Source organism: Aphelocoma coerulescens, chromosome 11 (assembly GCF_041296385.1).
Source record: "Aphelocoma coerulescens isolate FSJ_1873_10779 chromosome 11, UR_Acoe_1.0, whole genome shotgun sequence".
NCBI classification, from domain to species: Eukaryota; Metazoa; Chordata; class Aves; order Passeriformes; family Corvidae; genus Aphelocoma; species Aphelocoma coerulescens.
This window is the reverse complement of record NC_091025.1, coordinates 15,517,615-15,540,395: the sequence shown is the minus strand read 5'-3', so window position 1 is coordinate 15,540,395 and position 22,781 is coordinate 15,517,615. Positions and strand designations below refer to the sequence as shown.

At 40.6% G+C, this 22,781-nt stretch overlaps 1 protein-coding gene and 1 long non-coding RNA gene across 2 annotated transcripts in view; one reads left to right on the top strand and one right to left on the bottom strand.

Annotated features, from left to right (window-relative positions):
- Window positions 1-22,781, top strand: part of LOC138117174 (uncharacterized) — a 92,073-nt gene that overhangs the window by 41,561 nt on the left and 27,731 nt on the right. The window lies entirely within an intron of this gene.
- LOC138117137 (ribonuclease HI-like) lies at window positions 11,724-14,421 on the bottom strand. The gene is made up of 2 exons (XM_069027182.1): window positions 13,190-14,421; window positions 11,724-11,811 (listed from the first exon to the last, which is right to left on the bottom strand). The coding sequence occupies exons 1-2, from the start codon at window positions 13,796-13,798 to the stop codon at window positions 11,770-11,772; spliced, it is 651 nt and encodes a 216-aa protein (XP_068883283.1). The 5' UTR covers window positions 13,799-14,421; the 3' UTR covers window positions 11,724-11,769.

Here is a 22,781-nt window from a genome sequence, read left to right as displayed (position 1 = left end):
CAATCTGTACTCCTTCCAGCTAATTACAATAAAATGCTTTGATTCACATTTACAATGTAAACTAAGGGCAGAGGCGTGTGAATTCTGACTCAGGTTTATGCTTCACAGACTGCTGAGAATGCCTAGGCTTAGTCTCTCCTGACTAGGGCGTTTTCTGTGGTCAGGTCTGGGTGGAAACCTGCCAGGAGGAAGCTGTGCCCATTGCTAGGAGATCCTGGGGTTACTGCTGATGGACCATGCTTGTGGGGCTGGGTGAATATTCAAAAAATGAAAGAAGTTGGGAGTAGATATTCATTTAGACTGAACTGGAGAAGAGAGTACCAGATCTGAGTATGATGGGACTCATTGGAAAAAAAGAGGAAATCAGCTGTAAAGGATGCAGGTTGAGTGGGCAGGTTGCAGGGGAATGAAGATTTGGAATTTAAGTGACAGATTCATAAATGGTGTATGCATTTAAGAAAGTCACAGAATCACAGAACGGTGTAGGTCGGAAAGAACCTTAAAGTTCATCTCGTTCCACCCCAGCCATGGGCAGGGACACCTTCCACTAGACCAGGGCCCCATTTAGCCCCATCCCAGTGACACAGATGGGGCATCCACAACTTCTCTGAGCAAACTGTTCCAGCACCTCACCACCCTCACAGTAAATCATTTCTTCCTAATATCTAATGTAAATTTCCTTCAGTTTAAACCCATTACTGCTTGTCCTGTCACTACAGTTCCCGATGAAGAGTCTCTCTCTGGCTTCCCTGTAGCCCCTTCAGATACTGGAAGTTCTCCACACAACCTTCTCTTCTCCAGCCTGTACAGCCCCAACTTTCTTAGCTTATTTTCATAGGGCAGGTGCTCCAGTCCACTTTTCAACTTCATGGCCTCCTCTGAACTTGCTCAGCAGTTCTATGGCCTTCTGATCTTGGGGGCACCAGAATTGCACACAGAGAGGATACAAATGCAAAACAAGCCATGTTATAATGAGCTTCATTTTCCTATTGTGGTGTAATGTAAATACTCAAGAGCTGCTTGTGTACAGAAGACCTGCTAAAAGCAATGCTTATTTTATTTTTGTTTAATTAAAACATACAATCACAGGTCCCCAATGACTATGGAAAAAGAGAGCAAAATCCTTTCTCGTTTCAAAATCCCCAAACTTAAAACAGGCTTGTGTCAAGAAAAGCAATAATTTCTGAGTTAACAATAATAGAACACAATACTTAATGGACTTTCTCTGCTTATTAATTAACAAATAGATTTCCCATATCTGAACAAATCAATTAAAAATGAGATACCATCTGCCTTGGATACCCTGTTTGTTTAGCCTTTCTCCAACCTGTGTATACTCAGCACATAAGAGTCTCTGAGAGAGGGTGACAATAAGGACTTTTGTTCCTGTGAAAATCCTTACTTTGGAACCCACATTCTTACTAAGTTCACTGGAGACAAGTCATTCCTGATTTTTAGTCAGGACCAATTTTTTTGAGCTTATATTCCTTCTTACACAATAATCAATATTCTCTACAGAGCTCAAACTGTTTCTACGATGCAGCTTGGTCAAAGTGTTTCCTGATGCCTTCCCAAATTTTCTGATTTTGTGAGGGTCTCTTTTCTGAGGAGAGAAAGTGCTGCATTTACATGTTTCAGAGGTGGCCATTGTTTGTATCAGCAACGACCACTGCCACTGTAATTCCAGTGAGACAAATGCACATGTGAGTCTCCATTTGTACATACAATAAAAATTTGTCTGATTCCACATTCACACAGCAACCCAAGTACCTCTGGCTTGGGCTGCTGTGTGATGCTTTTTTGGTGCTTTACAATGTGGCCCCAGGTCTAATAACCTTCTTCTGCAGATGCTGTTTTTGTATGTTTTTAATCACAAATCATTCCTTATCTATTAACCAATCATATTTGCTAACTGGATTGCTTGTGAAGACCTCTTATTGTAATTAGCATGCTTCAGCTGAAGAGTAAACAAATATTCTAACAAACTACTATGACATAAGTTGATTTTCTGTTCTCAATCACTACCATTGTGGATACAGCAAGTTTTGAATTAAGCATCTCTCCAACACGTAATGATCTCAGTCAAGAACGTTTTAATTAAATTAAGGGATTGAAACTTTTGTTTTTAACAGGGCATGAATAAATCAGCAAGAGGTGAATCTGGTTCAGTGAAAAGCTTGATCCAGAGAAATTGTCTTGGAAATAATTAAAATTGTGTTGACCAACAGTGCTCAAATGGAACAGTAAATATTTTGTCAAGGGATGCTAAAACATAATGCACTGCACAGAGTTCAAAGTGTTGTTATAAGGAGATGGGCATTTGCCTGTGTAACACGAGCCCTCTGATGAGCAGGTCATGTCTTCTGCTGGCACCAGACCTCTCTTCTGTCACCCTGTGTTTGAGCTGAGAGATGTGAATGTTGGGGTACTTCATGAACTATATTAGCAACATTTTGGGAGGTCTAGATACACTGGGGGTCTGTCTGATAGGACTGGCACAGGGTGTGTTGTCTGCAACTTGCAGACTCTCCTACTGGCTGCTCACCCACCATCACTGGAGCTGCAATATGCTGCATTTACTACCACCTTTTGTTTTACTGGCAGGATAAACAGAACAGGATATCAATCCACAGCAACAGATTTATGTGTATCAAAACTGTATGATTAACATACTTAAATCAACCAAAAAGCATCTGTCTGGCTCCCTGATTTTAAGTTTGTACCTTGTTTTGAAACACACGTGCGCAAACACACACACGCCCGTGTCTGGATATTTAATCAGTCAAATTACCTAGGAAGTAGATTTTGAGTATTGAATATATTATGAGCTTCCAAGAAATATGTTTACCCAAAATACTTATCTGGCATCTGTAAAAAAATTTCAAGGTTAAAGCGACCTAAGGATCCAGGCTGCAGAAGCTCACTCATATGCTAGACAATATCTCTTTTCATATTCTTTAAACCACTGCACACAACTCTCCTAATCTTAATAGTGCTCTGGAGAGTGTGGAATGGCCAAAACATGAAGCAGAATAACCCAAATATACAGAACACTGTTACATTTGCATTGCAAAACCTTGGCTTGGGTTTGAAAATAATGGAATGACAGTCTGTCCTCTAAACAGTGTCCAACCTCCTTAACCTTTAAGTGTCATCTGCCTAGGCAGCCCTCAGTGCTTGTTTTTACAGATGAAAATAGGGCCCATAGGACTTAAGATAGATCAAATAACTGGGCAATAACCACTGGGCTTGCTCCTGAAATAGAAGATCAAAAAAAGGCAAACCAAAATAAAAGAGGTCTGATTAAGAAATGGGTTTATTTGGCTGCACTGAAACCTACAAGGTAGAGGAAGGGATGGAAAAAAGAGTGCAACCTTGTGGAAGGAAAAAAAGGTTAATAAAGAAGGGCCCTCCCCTAAACCATGCTGTGGAAATCTTTCCTTGGTCATGTCCTGGAGGCACTAAAGCAAATGCAAAATGGGAGAATGTTCTTCCAAACTCCATTCATGTTCATCTCAGCTCCATGCAGATCTGTCAGATCTCCTGCAGAGTATGTGAGAACTTGTGCATTTCCTTGTCTTCTCCTGGCTTGCCTCCTCTTCCTCCAGGAAAGAAGCCAGCTATGTGATATTTCCTTGCAGTTGTCCATCTTTCAATTTGAATGCAGCATGAGAAGAGCAGAATTCTTAATTTTTCCTCAATTAAGTAAGAAGACTTATTTTTCTGGGTGCTCTTGCTACAACTCCATTTACAGACCATATCTAATTTCTCATGCTTATTGTCTCAACCTCTTTCAATTCCAAGATATTCTTTCCAATTCTTGCAGCTAAATCCCTTTGCCAAGCCATCATAGTTTCGTGTCACAAGTACTACAAGCTTCTCCATAGCCTTTTTAACCCCAATTGCCCTCCAAGAAAGCAAATGACACAAAAGAAAGTTCTAAACAGGGATTTCAATATGTTGTGTCAGAAAAAGTGGCAATTTTAGTCTGTAATATGACACTATAGAGAAAGGAGGGGGGTTTTTAGGATATTTGTCCAGTTTTGTTGAAATAGCCAGCATTGCCCATGATAATATTTTTGCATCTTCATGATGGGAAGATGTCTTTGTTCTCTCAATAAGATTTGTGAACACTAATGAAAAATTTGGCTTTCTCTTCCAGAACTGGTTTCACTGGCTTTGCCTTCCCTCCTCATAGGATGAAGGGCAAAACACAGCAGGAAACCGAGACAATATTATTAAGTGTGCAAAGGAAAAAATGCTATAAATATTTTGGTTGAAACAGCAGAGACATTAAAGATAAAAGTTAAATGGAAATAAAGGCAGTCAGATGGTTATTATATGTTGCTATAAAATCCAAGAGCTGTTAGAAAAGGTAGATCAGGATTTGCTTTTAAAAAAATGACAGGCCTGTAAGAAAGCAATATTTTTGATTGATAGAGATTTTAATTGCTCTGATATTTATTGGAATGACAGCTATTAGGAACTGAAGCAGTGATAAGGGATTCTCTGAAGCTTGAGGGTATTTGGATAAACACCTCAAATTTGAATGCCTATCAGAAGGTTATTAAACTTATTAAAACCTTGAATTTTTCATTTGGGCTAAAAGTCTTTGAAAAGAGGTTTGCTTGGTGAATTTCTTATGAAATTATATTGATTCTGTTAGTGATGACTTTTTCTTTCTCTCCTCTTGAGAAGCATGTGTAAGCTAGGTTAGGCAGGAATTGCTGACATGCATATCTGCAGAGATTATAGTGTTAAGGACAAAAAACCATGTGGCTAAAACATGTTCCAGAAAAATGTGTAGCCTTAGAATTAGCAAATGGTGTTACTTCCCCTAGCAATTCAGGTTTTATTTATAAGAGACCTAATCTGTACATGTGCTGCTTTCCATCTATGGCAACTTGTGTTTTTAGAAAGTTAATTACTTGCTTTGGATATGTAATTGGAAAATTTAGTCCTGAATTATTTACAGTTCTCTTCTGGATGCCTGATTTTTCTGTGGTCCAAAATGATTTTAGAACTGTTGAGCATCCAAAGACTGAACCAAAGGGAGGAGGAGGCTCTCATTGTGTCAGAGACCAGGGGATGTGAGAGCTCCAAGTGTGGTCATCCCATCACAGCTTTGCTGATCTATGTGTCTTTTATTATCCTACAGAGATGAAACACGAATGGCACAGTTAATAAAATGGCCATTCATTATCTTTCATGCATATTTTCTCTTTTTTTAATGTTTTATTTAGTCTTTTCCACATTAAAAAGCAAGAGGGTAGAGCTCTAGTACTATTTAACCTCATGACACTGGTCATATGAGGGTAGGATTTTTCTCTCTTTGTTCCCCTCTGAATGCCATCCCAGTAACATGATAGTCATGACCATTCATTATCATTAGCTAAACCAGTTCCCTGGGAGATGTGATAATAAAATGTTGAAATTATAAATTGATTAAGTGCATATGTTATATACTGATGGTTGGATATAAAGTCTAAGTACAGGTATGCTTTGCAAGAAACATTTATATGGGTACTTTGAATGAGTGGGATGGCCTATTGCTGTAACAACTTGAATTGTTGTCTCCAAGAGTATTGGAAAAGGATGAGGAAACTGTCACTATTTTTGGAATGATACAGTCTAGGGTGATAGTATCAGATCACAGATGAAATATAGCTGTGCAACTATAGCACTGTGCTGCTTTGTGGAACAGTTCACGTGGCTAAGGATTTTTGAGTAGATGTGGTGAAATGCGAGGGAGTGGATCCTTCCAATGTGTGTACATGTTGTGAATCAACAGAGCCAAAAAAAAAAAAAGTGTAAAAATCAAGGCAGAAGCACAGGCAGCTGTTGTATGAGTTTGGGAAGAAAATGGAGTTCAAGGGGAGATTTGAGAGAAAGAAAGTAATGCCCTATATTCTAGAAGTGAATGGAAATGTAACAAAATTAGCTGAGAGATACTGAGAAGAGTTAGGCTGAAAAAGTCAGCATTGACAAAAAGGAAGACTCAGCCCAGGGTTTCAAATACACATGTCTACTTTGGAGATGTTATTTGCAACACGCTTCAATTCTTTCACATGTGGTTTTCTCTTTGTCAGTTTTTATCCAGTCAGCTTTCTTCTCTGCTGTAGCCCTTTATAATTTCCTGTATCTTGTCCTCCTTCCCAATCTCTTCCTCTTCCTGTCCTCTCCCATTCGGTCCCTCACTGTGGGACTCAATTCATTAATGCTTGCAGTGAAATGCTTCTGAAATGCTGCACTAGAAGGGCAGAGTCTGTCTGCTAAACACATACAAAGGCTTTCCACTGTTTTTGGTACAGAGCAGATTCCATCCAATGTACTGCATATATATTGCACTATTTCAGACTCCTGAATATTTGGGAAATTTTCATATTTGAATTTTAATGTTCAACACAGAACTGTAACTTTGACTTGATTTTATTCTTCCATGCAGGGTGAGGATATACCAGCCAATAATTAAGAATGTGAAAAGAAAGCTGCAGTGGAGAGTCAATAATCCAAATACTTCTATATATCAAACCTCCAGATTGTTGGCAAAGTTTTTTTTATAACAGTATGTTTTCTTTTGCACTGACAAAATGACGTGACATAACCCTTGGCATTTGGGAAGAATATGGTTGGTTTTTTCAGATGGATTAGTTCAGGTAAGCAGGTCTGATTCAAATGTTTAACAGATTCTCCATAAATCTGACATTACTGGGAAGCTGCTAATTCTGAAGTGATCATAAACACTTCACAAATGCAGAGACTTCAGTTAGCACATAACTCACTGAAGACTAGAAACTGAGATGGTTGCTTCTGACAAATCTTTCATTGATGTGTGTGTCTAACCATCAAGAATGAACAAAGAGTCAGCATGTTTCATAAAATACTCTCTGTATTGTAATTCTTCTGTAAAAATATTTGACATCTTTTTAGATTTTTTTCTTGGATTTATTTTTTGTTGCAATCAATCTTGATTCAACAAAATGCTCTTACCAAAACATTTTTTAATAATAAAACAATGACAGCAGTAAATTTGCATAACCAATGAGTTCTTTCATTGTTTCTTTTTGCTATAGTATTATTCTTTTCTTTGTTTCAGAGTAGTGTCTGCTAGTCAGTGTGGACCAAAGAAAATAGTTTGGTTGAAATGGATTGAAATTCTTCATTAAGGCTTAAAGTTAAAACAGTTTATTGGGTAATTCTTCATAATTGCAGAGACTCGGTAGTGCTGTGTTAAAGCTAGGGGCAGCTACAGTGCAGTAGCTGGACTGTTCCAGCAAAAATTCCACTCTTTGGAGAAGTAAAAGGCAGGTTGTCTGCCCAATAATAATCATTCTTGCCACCTACAAATGTGGTGCACCCTTTAATTTTTCCCTGCCAGTGTGTCGCTGCCATTGAAGGGGCAGTAGGCACTTGGGGCCAAATGTCTCTGTGAGGACCTCCACAGTAGTTTTTGCCATGTCCACCGGGATTTTCCTGTTCTCTAGTGGAGTAAATCAAGGGCCAACCCAAAGCTAAGCTGTATTTTTCTGTGGGATTGAACTGCAGAGAGCATGGGTGGTCTCACTAAGGCCCATCTCTGTGGCTGTGACACACTCTGCTGGGTTGGGACCTGTTTCCAGATCACTTTGCACCTCAGTCCAAGCCAGCAGGGCTCCTTTGGAGGTTTTCAGAGCACTAGACTGGGCCATGTCCACGCTGCCTCCAGTGAAGGCTTAAACAAGGCTGCTCTGGTGGGGTGGGTGTGCCTTTGAGCTCCCTCCAGATGGCTGAATTCAATCACTTTGGCATTGCTTTTCTGCTCTGTTTGGGGTCTCAACATCTTCCAAAGTCATTCTATCCCCTTCCAAAGTGAGTGGCACTCACAATGCCAAACACATCTTGTGTTTAAACAAGTCTTGTAGAAAACTGTGTGTGGTGTCCAGCAGCTTTCCCAACTTCTGTCAAAATGCTCAAAATAGATTTTTCCCAAATTGCCCACCTGTATGTGGACAAGGGGGCCTGAAAGAAGGCTGGTCACGGCTGCCACACATATTTTGCAGAAGGCATGAGGACAAATTCCTGCTCCTTTTCTTTTAAAGAGTTTTAACTCTGATCCTTCTACTGATGTGACTTGGAGCTTCCTTCATGTTGTCCAAAACTGTGGCATTTTGAAATAATCCAGACCTGTGGGTGCAACTAATGAGGAGAGTAAAACAAAAGATGCAAACTTCAGAAAAAGATTAAAAATACACTATGGAAATAGCCCGTCTAGGTTTTGACAGATGAAATTTGAAGACAAATGATTTGTCTTTCTGGCAAAGGCGTTTTTAAAAGAAAATTTAAATGTAATGCATGAGGAAGAGTTGTGCTGATCTGAAAGGAGGATTAACTGGCATGATCTTGATCATAGGGTCATTATACTGCTACCTTGGAAAAAAATAAAACAAACCAAAAATGTTAACAGGAGGTCAGGGCAGTGGCTTTTAGCAGCTTAGACCATGGTGGGAAAAACGTAACATACAGAACTGCAGAATGTAGGAATTGCCTGATTGTGGGAGATTTATGGGCTTTGTGGGGAACAGAGGGCCATGTTGCATTTCTAACACAGTCCTGCCGACCACAGACCTGGGGAAGGGAGAGCAGCCAGAAACAGCTTTCCCCAGAAATGTTTCCTGAAACAGGGGCTGCAGTGAAAACTATCCGGATCTCTGGTTTGACTTAGCAATCAGGTCTTAGCAATCAGGTCATGCTGGAGCTGTGACATTCCAGTCACTTCTGCAGCAAAAATCTTTGTGTGGGAAAAAAAAAAAAAAAAAAAAAAAAAAAAAAAAAAAAAAAAAAAAAAAGCGTTGTTAGATTGATAAAATGTGCTCATCACATAATCTTGCAGCACTGCTCTGACAGAAAAATGTATAACAATATGTGCAATTTTGTGAGGAATGAGACAACTCTTTGTAGAAATTAAAACAATTTATTAAAACAGAAAAAAAGTTGAAAAATTGCAAAAAACTAACAAAATATAAAAATTTGGGATCCAGATGGCTCGAGAGATATGCCCCAGGAGCGCAGGGATTCAGGAACTTTAGGCTTAAGACAGCTCTGAACCTCAGGTAGAGAAAAAAATAAACTTGCAGTTTAGGCTGGTCAAAAAGAAATCTATTTCTAAAAAGCCCCTAGAAAGGGGTAGGCTTCTCCAGCACTGCCTTAGCAAGCTGGAGAGGAAGGGAGAATGAGACACGTGTCTTTCTTTTGCTCCCTTTATAGCTTTTGCTCCGCCCACAGTCCGCCCACAGCCCACCCCTTTGGTTCAAGGTGATTGGTGCTCTCCCTTTGACAGACCATCTCCATCCACCAATGGCTCCTCCTGGTCAGAGGGGTGATATTAGTTGAGATAAGGGTCATGTGCTTATGGGGGGCTGGGCTGTTTGTTGCAACTGGGGTTTTTTAAAATCTGCCTTGAAACCAAGATACAAGTAAAACATAAAAATACATCCAACACATCTTAAAACACTTGTAAAGGTATACAGTAAACACAGGAAGACCAGAAAAACTTGATTAGTGTACCTGGACTGATGGATTGATTTTAACATTCAATTTAAAAATATTAAGCTCAAATTAATTAAGGCACTTAATATGCAAAGACCAAGCACAAATAGGGATTTCATGTATGACAAGTCCCCCCTTTTTCTCTTATGCTCACATCTTTGGTCTTTGCATTTAAGTGGAGGTGGATAACTCTTCAGGGATAGATTCAAGCTCTTTAAAACTGTCCCACACTTGCTGGGCAATTTTTCTCTCCTTTCTAGTTTTCTTATTGTTACTATTATTGATATGCATAATCTTTTGAGCGAATGGTGGACGCTGCTGTTGTCCTTGAAGATCCTGGATCAGTGGCATGCCTTGGACGACAGTGGTGATTAGACGGATGAAACAAGGGATTAAACAAGGGAGAAAAATAAGTCCTGTAAGGGAAAGTCCAACAATAATTAAAGCTTTCTTCCACCATTGTCCTTGGAAAATATTTTCCCACCATTCAGAAGTGATCAAGGGCTGCCATTTCTGCACTGGAACATGGGCTAGTTTCCTGATGTTTTGGGTAATCTTGGTGATGGCTTCACCGTGATCATCAATATGGATGCAGCAGTCTGAGGTGTTAAACTTGCCGCATACTCCACCTTCTTCAGCTAGTAAATAGTCCAATGCCAGCCTATTTTGGTACACGGCTGCTCGAGTTTGCCCTTGCTGTGTGTTAAGTAGTTCAAGAGCAAGAGAGGTCTCATTAGTGATTACCTCAATTAGTGCTTGCAGTCTGATGATCCGGTTTAGCATGTAGATGGGAGTTCGGTACCCCCAGCTCCCATCCTGTGCCCATGTTGCAGGTCCATAAGTCTCTAGGATCCTCTCAGCTGGCCACTCTTCTTCTCCCCATCTCTGGGTCCCTCCTATTACATGTCTCTTAGTACGGAAAAGTTCATCATAAAGGGAGATTCCAAGGTGGGCTCCAGCGTTTTCAGCAAGTAGGAAGAAGTTTGGTTGAATGGCTCCAAGAGTGCAGCTCCCTTTCCAGCGAGGTGGTAAGTTGGAATAAGCTCGGTTACCACAGATCCAGTAGAGGTCTTGTGGTGCTTCCCAGAAGTGGGGTTGTATACTTGCTGCTGTAATCCAGTACTTGGAAATTTGTGGCAGGACAGAATATGGATTTCCTTGATCCCAGCACTGCCAGAGTTTTTTAACAGGATTCAAAATGCAGTTTTTGTTTTTAACCTTTTCTGCAGACCAGAATACATCTGGTTCTTGAGGTATCCACCAATGTTTTTGCCCATCAGTTACCAGGTACCTTTTGCATATTGTCTCACCAACTTCTTCTAAAAATTTTCTTCCTTTCCTCCAGATGCATTCTTCTCCAATAACAGTATTGCTTAGCAGCCAGGTTTCATTGTCATGTCTGGTTGTGGGGGAGAGATTACTCAGTCGGAGTAAATCGGGGGGTCCAAGACTGACTCCCCGCCAAGGCCAACTCTCCGATTCTAAAGTTCCTCCGCACACCCAGCAATTTGTTAAATTTAGCTGTTGTCCAATCCTTTCTGCCAGGTCAATAAACAAGTTTTTCCTTGACATCAAAGGATTGTTTTCTTTTTGTTTTTCCTTTTCTTCTATGACCACCTCTTGGATCAGGTCAGTGTCATAGGTCTTTCTTTTTAACAAATCTTCTGTCTTGGTTATGTATCTAAAATTGAAACAGAGCCAATCGTCTTGGGAGGGGCACTCTCCCTTCTGCTTATGTATTTGGGTGCCAATGTTTTTGCCAATCCAGTACTTGTGACCTTTTTCTGAGCAGATACTCAACCTTGTTATGTTGTAACAAGATGGATTAACATAAGTATGTGCTCGGAAAAAGTGTCGAATTTGAAATGAGCCTCCTTCTGCCTGGTACACAGTCTTGTAACATCTGTTACAGCGGCTCTCGGCTGCTTGTGTAAAGGGAGGCCAGAGGACCCAGAGACAGATGACACTCAGTAGCAGGATGTTGCTCACTTTCCCCTTTTGGCATACCCGAGAGGAGCTGTCAGCATTTGGGTTGCCTCTGCTGGTGGGGGTTGTCATCTTTGCTTCTTTCGTCCTTTCTTTAGGCATCTCACCTTCAGATGGTTCTTCAGTGACCTCAGGCTTCTGGAAACTCATGGTTATTTTAGGGTTGGCCTTGTCAAAGATTAGAGTTATCGTGCCCATAATTTTGGAGTCTGATTGGACTGTTATTGGAAGAGAATGCTGGCTTCAAATGGAGCCTTACTATACAGTTGATGTGACAATATGGTTGTGTGAAGGCAGAATCTGTAAAAGGGAATAACAAAGAACAGAATTAACAGCAAAATATTTTCAACTTAGTTTAACAACTTGTAGCTAGCACTTATTACTGAGGTATAACTGGGGAAGAACTGGGAGTACAGGATTTTATTAACTTGGAGTGAGGGATGCTGAGTGGAGCTTTCAAACAGGGTGTTTAGTTTGATGGTTTGTCTGGAGGTTTCTTCTCTTCAATTGGTGGTGCCACTGGACCCTTCACCCTCTTGACATGCGTCCAGCCCTTTTCAAATGTCCGGACAGCTGTTTCAGTGGTTAGCTGGACCTGAAATGGACCTTCCCAGGATGGGGTTAATGACTTTTCTTTCCAGGATTTTATTAACACCCAGTCACCTGGATTGATGTGATGTAAATTAAAATCAAGTGGGGGAGTTTGTGGTAGAAAACCTCTTTCCCTTAGCAACTCTAGATTTTTGGCAATTATCTGTACATATTTTTGTACATTGGTGTTTCCACACTCTTTCACATTCAACTCTTGTGGTGTAGCAAGGTAGGGTAATCCATACAACATCTCATATGGTGAACAACCCAAATCAGATCTTGGCTGTGTCCTGATTCTAAGAAGAGCAAGTGGAAGGCATTTTACCCAGGTCCATTTTGTTTCCAGCATTAATTTTGTGAGGGTGTTCTTGATTGTCTGGTTCATCCGTTCCACTCTCCCAGAGCTCTGTGGATGCCACGGGGTGTGTAATCTCCAATTTGTTCCTAATTGCTGAGCCAATTGTTGTACAATTTGGGAGGTAAAATGAGTACCTCGATCTGAATCTATGCGGTGGACTATCCCATAACGGGGGATAATTTGCTCGAGGATCACCTTACTCACTGTCTGGGCTGTTGCATTGACAGTTGGAATAGCTTCCACCCAGTGGGTAAGGTGATCAACGATTACCAATAGGTATTTCCACCTCTGGACAGGAGGCATTTCTGTAAAGTCAATTTGAATGTTTTGGAAAGGCCTGATTGCTAATTCAATTCCTCCGCCCGTGTTCTTTTTCATTACCTTTTTGTTAACTTTTTGACAGATTACACAGTCCCGGGTTATTTGGTTGGCTATTTCATAAACACCAGTGCATCCAAAGGTTCTGAGATAGTGATCCGCCAGAGCCTTTGAACCCCAATGATTGCTTTGGTGAATATTTTGTAGAATTTCTCGGGTTAAATTTTTGTTTAAAATTTGGCGTTTATCTGGTAAATACCAGCGGCCTTGAGAATCCTCATTGGCACCAATTAAAACTAATTTCTGTTTTTCCTGATCAGTAAAAATGGGCGTGGGTAAAATGTTAGTTTGTGGAATAGTGTCAGATGTGGTGGTGTTAGTTGGAAGTTGGTTTACTTCCATCACTTTTACCTCTTCTTCCACTGCTGCTTCTTTTGCTGCCAAGTCTGCTAGGTTGTTCCCCCGAGCTTCTTTTGTGGTTCCCGATTGATGACCTGGAATATGCACCACTGAGATCACCTGAGGCAGTTGCAGTGCTTTTAGAATTTTTAGGATCAATTCCTTATGTAGGATATCTTTCCCTTTGGTGTTTAGGAACCCCCTTTCGGACCAGATTTTTCCAAAGGTGTGGACTACGCCATAAGCGTATCTGGAGTCAGTGTAAATGGTCCCGATGCTTCCTGCTAGTCGGTGGAGTGCTTTTTCTAGGGCATAGAGCTCACAGACCTGAGCTGACCAGGTCGGTGGCAGTCTGCCCTTTTCTAGCACACACATTTGGTGTCCATCGACCACTGAATAGCCAGAGCATCGCTTTCCATTCACCACTCGAGATGACCCGTCAATGAAGAGGATTTCCCCTTCATTGAGGGGACAGTCCACCAGGTCCTCTCTGACTTTTGTTTGGATGTCAATTATCTCAATGCAATTGTGTTCAATTTCTTTTTCTGATGGGGTCCCATAAAGAAATTGAGCTGGATTTTGGTGTGTACACACAACTAACCTCAGGTGGTCTGAGTGCATGAGAATGGCTTCATATTTGACTATTCTTGGGTCAGTTAACCACTCTGCAGCCCTGTGAGCTAAAATGGTTTTGATTGAGTGTGGTGTATGCACTGTCAAGTCTCCACCAAAAATGAGTTTTTGACTCTCCGAGACCAGAACGGCTGCTGCGGCGATGGACTGGATGCAGACGGGCCATCCTCTGGACACTGGATCTAGTAATTTGGAAAGAAAAGCAACCGGCTTCCTGACTCCTCCCCACTCCTGGGTCAAGACGCCATAGGCAATTCCCTTCTCCACATTAACAAATAGATCGAAGGGTTTTTCTAGTGAAGGAAGGCTTAAAACAGGTGCTTTTGTTAATTTCTCTTTCAGATTTTGTAATTTTTGTGTGTCTGAATTAGTCCAATTAAAAGGTTCTTCTTCTATTAGTTTTTCATATAAAAATTTGGCAGATTGTGAATACTGATCAATCCACAGTCTGCAGTATCCAAATAGGCCTAATAATTGCCGGATTTCTCGTTTTGAAGTTGGAGGTGGTAGATTTAGGATTCCTTCTACTCTTTCAGCACTGAGTTTTTTTGTGCCATGGCCAATTAGATGTCCCAAATACTTCACCTCCTGTAGCACAAATTGTAATTTAGGTTTTGACACCCTCAGCCCGTTCCTCCCTAGAAAATTCAGTAACTGAATTGTAGCAGTTCTTACCGTAGACTCCTGTTCCCCAGAGAGGAGCAGGTCGTCTACGTACTGAGTTACCTGAATCCCTTCGGGTGGAGAAAAGGAACTTAGCAAATCTTCTAGCGCTTGGCCAAAGAGTGTGGGTGCCTCGGTGTACCCTTGAGGCAGGCGAGTCCAGCGCAGCTGCTGCCTCCGTCCAGTGTCTGGATCCTCCCAGGTAAATGCAAAGATGTCTCTGCAATGAGAATCTAGAGGACATGACCAGAAAGCATCTTTAAGGTCAATAACAGAGAACCAGGCATGTGCTGGGGGTACCCGACTCAGGAGTGTATAGGGGTCCTGCACCAGTGGGTACCTGGTTTGGACTCTCTTATTGACCTCACGCAGATCTTGTACAAGCCGGAATGACTTATCTGGTTTCTGGACAGCCAAAATTGGAGTGTTGTAACTGGATTTGCAGGTCTCAAGAATTCCATCTTGTAATAAGTCCATGATAACAGGCTTCAGGCCCTTTCTTTTGTCCTTGGAGAGGGGATATTGTGGTACACGTACTGGCTGGCTATTTGGGAGCAACTCAATTGTTAGAGGTGTGATGTCCATTTTTCCCCGGTTGCCAGGTTTGGCCCACACTACCGGGTTAATGTGTTGCTCATCTACTAAAGATAAAACAAACAATTTAGTGGTCATTTTTCCACCCTGCGGTACCACCCCAACCCTCAGAGGTATTTGGAAGTCACGTCCTAAAAGATTGATCCCAGCTTGAGGTAGGTATAGCACATCCCCTGTATGGGTACGTCCTTGTATGGAAAGGATTACATTTTTAATTACAGGAACAGCAAAGCTTTCACCATTAGCACCATATATATCTAGTGTATCTTGAGAAATAAAACATCCTGGAGGTGTTTCAGTGACACAGGTTCTTTCAGCACCTGTGTCCACTAAAAACTCCACTTGTTGTCTCTGGGGTCCAGCTTCTAATTTTATCAAGGGCTCTTTAAGATGTTTTTGCCCCAGAGAATAAAGCCCCTGACCCCTTCAGTTGTTCAAAATTTGTCCCTCCATTTGAAGGACTCCTTGATCTCTCTGCTTTTTAAAACAGTACCACTGCCCGTGGCCTGGTTTATTACAGTATGTGCAAATTAACCTCTCAGGTCTTTGAACAATTGGGTTAGGTTGTTTATTGCAAACACAAACCTGTGGCTGTTGCTGAGAGCAGATTTGGGTTTGCTGTTGTGGGATGCCCCTTTGGGAAGTTCTTTGTGTAGGAGGATTGTGGATTGGAGCATTAGTACTGTTATTCATTATTCGGCTTTTAGCCTTCATCCTCTCTTCATCCCTCCTAACAAAGACTTTTTGGGCTTCCTCCAGTAATTCATCTAGTTCCCTCTCTGGCCATTTTTCCAATTTTTCCAATTTTTTCCTGATGTCAGGCCAGGAGTGAAGCACAAAATGTACCTTTAGCATAGTTTTGCCTCCCTCACTGTCTAAGTCAATGACAGAATAAAGTTGAATGTTATTCCTTAACCGAGCCATCCAAGCTGTTGGGGACTCATCCTTTTCCTGTTCCCCACAAAATGCTTTTTTCATATTATTAACTCGAGGAACAGCTTCTCTAATCCCTTTTATAATTAAATTTCTGTAGTCTTTCATGTTCCTCCTGCCCTCTTCTGAATTTGGGTTCCATTCAGGGTCTGTCAGTGGTAATTTTTGTTCTCCAATTGGGCCCTGATTAGAATTATTTTCTCTGTCCCAGACTGTCACTCCTGCAGCTCTAATCAATTTTCTTTCCTCAATGGTGAATAAGGAGTGAAGGATGGATTGTATCTCTCCCCAATTATAAATATTAGGGCCGAGGAATTGATCAAATTGGTCAGCTAGACCAATGGGGTCACAGCCATCAGACTTTTCATTTCTTTTTTAAATTCCCGTACCTCAGATGAAGCTAGAGGTACAACTACATAACCAATTCCTCCTTGAGCATTTCCCATGGGTACCTCCCTAAGAGGTAAAATTTTAGACTCATGGGGAGTGCTAAGGCAGGTGGGACAGTCAGGTGTTTTAAATGATTTCTTTCTAGTGCAAGATGCTGGGCCATCCTGGCTAGAAGAAATCCTTTGTCTGGTTGTCTTTTTGTGAGAGCAGGAAGGAACAGAATTTTCTTTTTCACTTTCATTCTCATTTTCTGAGTCCCTTTCGATTGGGTGGCTTGATGAAGGAAGGACCCTTTCTTGTTCAATTTGGACCCTCCTTTCTGGAGGAGTTACTGGAGGAAGGTAGTCTAGGGGGTCCCACTTTGGTTTATTTAATTTAGGTTTTTGTTTTTCTTTCTGTTTGTGTTCTTCTGCAATGGAAAAAATTTGGTTTGAATTTTTATTAAGTCCAATTGAATTAGATTTAGTTTCCTCTTCCAATTCTATTTTTTTGCTTTGGTCTTCATTTTGTTTTTGCCAATAATTTAACCAAATTTTAGCATAGTCTAATTCATCAGAATGTTTTGGAGCTTTGTAATGTACATAAGAATGCAAAGCCTCACAAAGCCATTTTTCAGAAGACCCATACTTGGGCCATCTGAGTCCATCTTTGTTAATTTTATGTTTTGGCCACTTAAAAACACAGTACCTAATCATTTGACACTGGTCTTTTTCTTTAGTTAAAAGATTTTCTTCCCACTTTAGGAGCATTTGCCCTAAAGGACTGTCTGGGAAGATTTTGTATTTCTTCATTAGGTCTTTCTTTTTGCTATTCGCTTGTCCCATTTTGTTACTGGGAAGCAAACAAGTAGCTAGTGCAGAAGAAAAATTTTTTTTTTTTTTTTTTTTTTCTTAATTAAATAAACCAAAGTATAGTATTATATAAAACAATTAAAATATTGCATAAGGAAATAATATTACAAAATAACCTAAATTCAATACACTATCACAATAAAAAGAATGATAATAAAGTTATAAGCATAAAATACAATACAACTAATGTAGAGAAGAGCAAGCAGGGTTAGTAGATATATGATGGAATAAATGATGGCGAATCTGTGGGAAAAAAATTAAATATGGCAGGCTGGTGAGAAACAAATATGTTGCAAGAAAAATTAATTTTTAATTATAAAAAGAATAATTAGTGAATATTTAAATTGGTTAAAGTATGACTGAAATTTAGATAGTTTTATACATATATACTTAAAATTTAAGAAACAAGAGTTGTCTTTATTAGCAAAGGAGAGATAGATTAAAATATTTATAACCAAATTAAAGGAAAAAGATTATAATGAATAACACAAGCAGTAATTCAAAATATCAAAGTAGTGTCTTATGATTAAAGCAGATAAAGCAAATTACAACTACAATCCAATAACCCAAACACTCCAAACTAACAGGAAGTATAAAGGTGCTAGATAGCACTGACCACAAGAGTGCAGCTAAAACAAGTTCACACATGCACAGGGGTAGCAAAGGGGTGCAGTTCAAATTAAAAGGACACAAAATGGCGGCCGACCACGTGGAAACCCGAAATTTCAAAATGGCGGCCGACCACGCGGCGGCGCGAAATTTCAAAATGGCGGCCGACCACGCGGCAGCCCGAAATTTCAAAATGGCCGCCGACCACGCGGCGAAAAGAAAAAGAGAGGGGTTTAAAATGAGGTTTCTCCTCAGTTCTAGACCCGAGGAGACTGAGACACTAATAAAAATGAATTTGGGGCTGCGCACACCCCTAAAACGTGGAAACCCCCCCCCAGAAAGGCTGATCACCACACTCGATCTTCCCCTCTGTGTCTCTAAAGGGTGATCCCTCGTGGTGCCCTTAAAAATGAACCCTTTCAAGCACACTCACACACACACTGGGGGCGGCCAACCCCCCCACACACTCTCTCACAAAAGGAATTCCACTCGGAGGTTCCCCAAAAACGAATAGCCCTTAAAAAGGGTAAGTCCCTAACTAAGTTCCCTTTAAGAAGGGTTCAAGCCTTACCACAAGTCTTTCTCCACCGGAGGTGTCCTTTCTCTGCTGCAGTAATCCTTGTGGGAGCCCAGAAAATCCAAGGAGAAAAACCAAAAAACCAAAAAAATCGCAAAAATTCAAAAATAGTAAAATTAACCAAAATACCTGGATTTTAGGGCAAAAATAGGATCCCGGAGAGCCCCCAAAAGAGTTGTGAGGAATGAGACAACTCTTTGTAGAAATTAAAACAATTTATTAAAACAGAAAAAAAGTTGAAAAATTGCAAAAAACTAACAAAATATAAAAATTTGGGATCCAGATGGCTCGAGAGATATGCCCCAGGAGCGCAGGGATTCAGGAACTTTAGGCTTAAGACAGCTCTGAACCTCAGGTAGAGAAAAAAATAAACTTGCAGTTTAGGCTGGTCAAAAAGAAATCTATTTCTAAAAAGCCCCTAGAAAGGGGTAGGCTTCTCCAGCACTGCCTTAGCAAGCTGGAGAGGAAGGGAGAATGAGACACGTGTCTTTCTTTTGCTCCCTTTATAGCTTTTGCTCCGCCCACAGTCCGCCCACAGCCCACCCCTTTGGTTCAAGGTGATTGGTGCTCTCCCTTTGACAGACCATCTCCATCCACCAATGGCTCCTCCTGGTCAGAGGGGTGATATTAGTTGAGATAAGGGTCATGTGCTTATGGGGGGCTGGGCTGTTTGTTGCAACTGGGGTTTTTTAAAATCTGCCTTGAAACCAAGATACAAGTAAAACATAAAAATACATCCAACACATCTTAAAACACTTGTAAAGGTATACAGTAAACACAGGAAGACCAGAAAAACTTGATTAGTGTACCTGGACTGATGGATTGATTTTAACATTCAATTTAAAAATATTAAGCTCAAATTAATTAAGGCACTTAATATGCAAAGACCAAGCACAAATAGGGATTTCATGTATGACAAATTTATTGATAAATGTCAGCCTAAATAGTCTGCGAGAGAAGGGGGGAGCAGAAAGCGATACATTTCCCACAAGCACCCCCTCAGGCAGCAGCTTGAGCAAATACAATACATGCAATGCAATAAACTAAGATTATGGGACTTCACTGCAGACAAGTGTGGCCTTCACCGTAGGCTAAGTAGGCAGTCACCTCAGCACTATATTTAAAGGGGCACTGGAATAACAGAGATAACATGGTCATTCTCCAGTACTCCTGTTCAGACCAACTCTTCTACGACTGTTTCAATAACACTTGTCTTTCTGTCTGATAGGATCTTTCTGTCATTTTTATGTAGAACCTCAGGACTTGCACATCCTCGGCAGTGTTCACGTGCAGGATTTCCAGCCATGCAGGGCTGAGCAGGGGGGTGAGCTTGATTTACAGCAGAGCTGCTGGCTCCAGCTCTGAGCCCCTCCAGCCTGGGGTTGCCTCTCTGGACTCTCCACATGGCCTTTGACCCTGTGCAGGCTCAGAGCTGCACAGACCTAAACCCGAGATGGGAATGGGGGCTCCCCACAGTCGGGGCGGGGGGAGCATTTTGGCACAAGGCTTCAGACCAAAGGGATTCACTGTAGGGAATAGGGCATTAAGGGCTGTTTCAGTCTTTCAGCAGCACACAACTGAAGACTGGCTGAGGGAGTTTTCAGACAAAGAAATCAGCTGCAGTCTGAGGGTACAAATGCCACTTTCACTGTGGGGATGATGGGGCTTATGCTATTATCTTGGTCCAGTTCAGTTCCTTCTTGTTGCAAGGCTGCATTTCAGTAGTAACACAAAATGACTGCAATCAGACTCTACCTTCCTGCAGGAAAACGAAATTTTAAGGTGACAAAATGACAACATCTGGCCTAAATAACAATTTTAAGAGGATATTCTAGGCTTACATTGTCAGACCCTCTGGAAGCATGGACTTTCTCACTGGTGGCATATGTAAGCAGCAAAATACTATAAAATACTTTTTTCTTTTTACATGAGGACTCTTGTAAGTGAAAGACCCTTCTGAAAACTGCATGAAACTGAAGCACCCCAAGCAGTTAAAAAACATGCAGTTATTGCTACTTATAAGGCAGCTCAGATTCAGAAAGGATCACACCCGTGCATGTGAGGTTTAGGGTGCTTTATAATGACACATGCAATAAATCCCTACAATAAATAATTACAATATAAATAGGTTGCTCTCCTGTTTTTCTGGAGCCTAAGGAGGCTTTGTCCATGTAGGCCTGCTAAAATACGTAGGAGCTGAGGTACTTGTTTTTGGTACTGAGTACGCAGAGAAGCATAAATCAGTTTTTTCCTCTTTACTGCTGTTTTCCTCAGTCAGCTTTCCCATAATGCCTCCGCAGGAGCTGACAGTTGGATGCAGCACAAGACCCTGCTGGACAACTGTCAGGTTTGTTGAAGGATATTAAAGAGAACTTGATCATGTGTCAGCTCTCTTCAAAACACACTCACATTGGAAAAGTGATATATCTGTCAAAGCAAGGACTTCAGCATTTGGCAGAACAGGCCATTTTCACAAACAAAACTGTCCAATTACATTAGGGGGCATGAACTTCAGGTGTGTATGCCAGGGACAGAAAGATCTGCAGCCTCACATCACAGACACTGTCTCCTTAAGCCATATGGTTGGATGTGGGCTGCATCTCAAGCATAGTTTCTTTATGCTTCATAGATTAAGAATTAATTTAAAATTATCAGAAACATAAATTGCTGCTTTGAACTTCTACATGAACTTTTTTTTTTTATTTCACTGAAGGCTGCCAAGAATTCATTTTAAGAGAGAGAGAGTGGAAAATTTATCAAGTTTGATTAGATGATTAAGAACTAAGCTATGGAACAGAAATGCTTCTTTCTTGTTTTGTTTTTTAAATGCTTTTAGGAAGACTAGTGTGAGTTTTGATTAAATAGCATCATTGGTTAGGAAAAAAATTGTGCCTGAGAGAATAACAGCAAAGACTTTTTCTTGGAAATATGTTATAGTTGAGTTTAGGTCTTTCTTGGCTCACACAGAAATGCAGACATTTGGTGGGAGTGAGCTTTCAAGTTGAAACCACTTGTATCACACACAATATCCTGTGTGTGGGGAACTGTTACATCTAAGTTCAAGAAAACCATCAAGATTCAGTGATGAGGATGGAAACTGTCTCGATCACATTGTTTATGCCAAAATGCTCATTTTTTGTGTACAAGAAATTTTAGGCTTCATCTGTGTGTGGAGGTAAAACACTGCAGTGTAGTACAGAGCCATACAATCTTTGACAGGCAGAATTTACAAAGGATGAGCTCAGTTTTAGGACTAGTCTTAGGGGATCCTAAGGTGAATTTACCTTTTTTAGCTTGCTTACAATTCTACTAAAGAACTGTCAACATTTGTACAACCTTTTAAATGTAAATTATAATAAGATTTCACAATGGAAATGTGAAAAACATGGCATTCAGTTTCTTATTCCAACTAAACATCTGGGCTAAATTTTATGACTTTTACCTTGTGCAATCCCACCAAAGGCTGTTCATTAAATAGACAGCTCTCAATATTATTTTTTTTCCCTTTACTTTCCAAATTTTCAGAAGCAAAATGCCACTTTCATTAGGAAAATTATTTTTTTTGAATGAAAATAGCAATTCTTCTTTCTTCTCCTCTGGGACAGGGAATTCCACATGAACTCAGTTCCAGGAGAACAAGTACTTCTTTGCCTCCTGGTTACTCTGTGCTTCCTTAGCCAAGTTCCCCCTCAGGAGCAGGAAAACTAAGAGATATAGTTTTTTATGTTGTCAAATAAATAAGTATATGTGTACATATACAGGCACACACACACATATGTGCATACATTATCAATACACTTTATCCATACACATTAACGAGTTCTCCTGCTTTGCTTTGGTTTCCTCTTCACACTTTTTCATTAGCAAAATCATCCTTTTCCTTTACTTTGTCTTCACTTGAAAAAACGATGTCTTTTTACAGTAAAACAACACACAGCTGCAGAACTATCTGCTTTTAAAGCTTCATGGGGACAAATCTCGGAGTGGTTTGCTGTGAAGCATTTGTGTAAGATTGACAGTATGCCTGTAACATCTGAGGGTTTGAGGTCACCAGCTACTTTGTAGTAACTCCTAGAGGTTGTGAATTAGCCATGTGTGCTTCCAGGGTAAGCAGAAAAGCCATAAAAGTTTTTGGTTTCCCGGTCCATGAAAGCCAATGTAGGTGAATAGCTCTATACCTTCTTTTGGAGGCTCTCTTCAAACTTAGAAAAGACATTTCTGCAGTTGCAGTACTAATTGCATGTTTTCAAGATTGTTTTCATTCACAGTTAGATTTGTCTTTTTTTCTTGTGAGATCTCTGGAAAACAATAGAAAGAACCCTCCCTTGTCTCCACCTAGTCTTTTATGTCATTG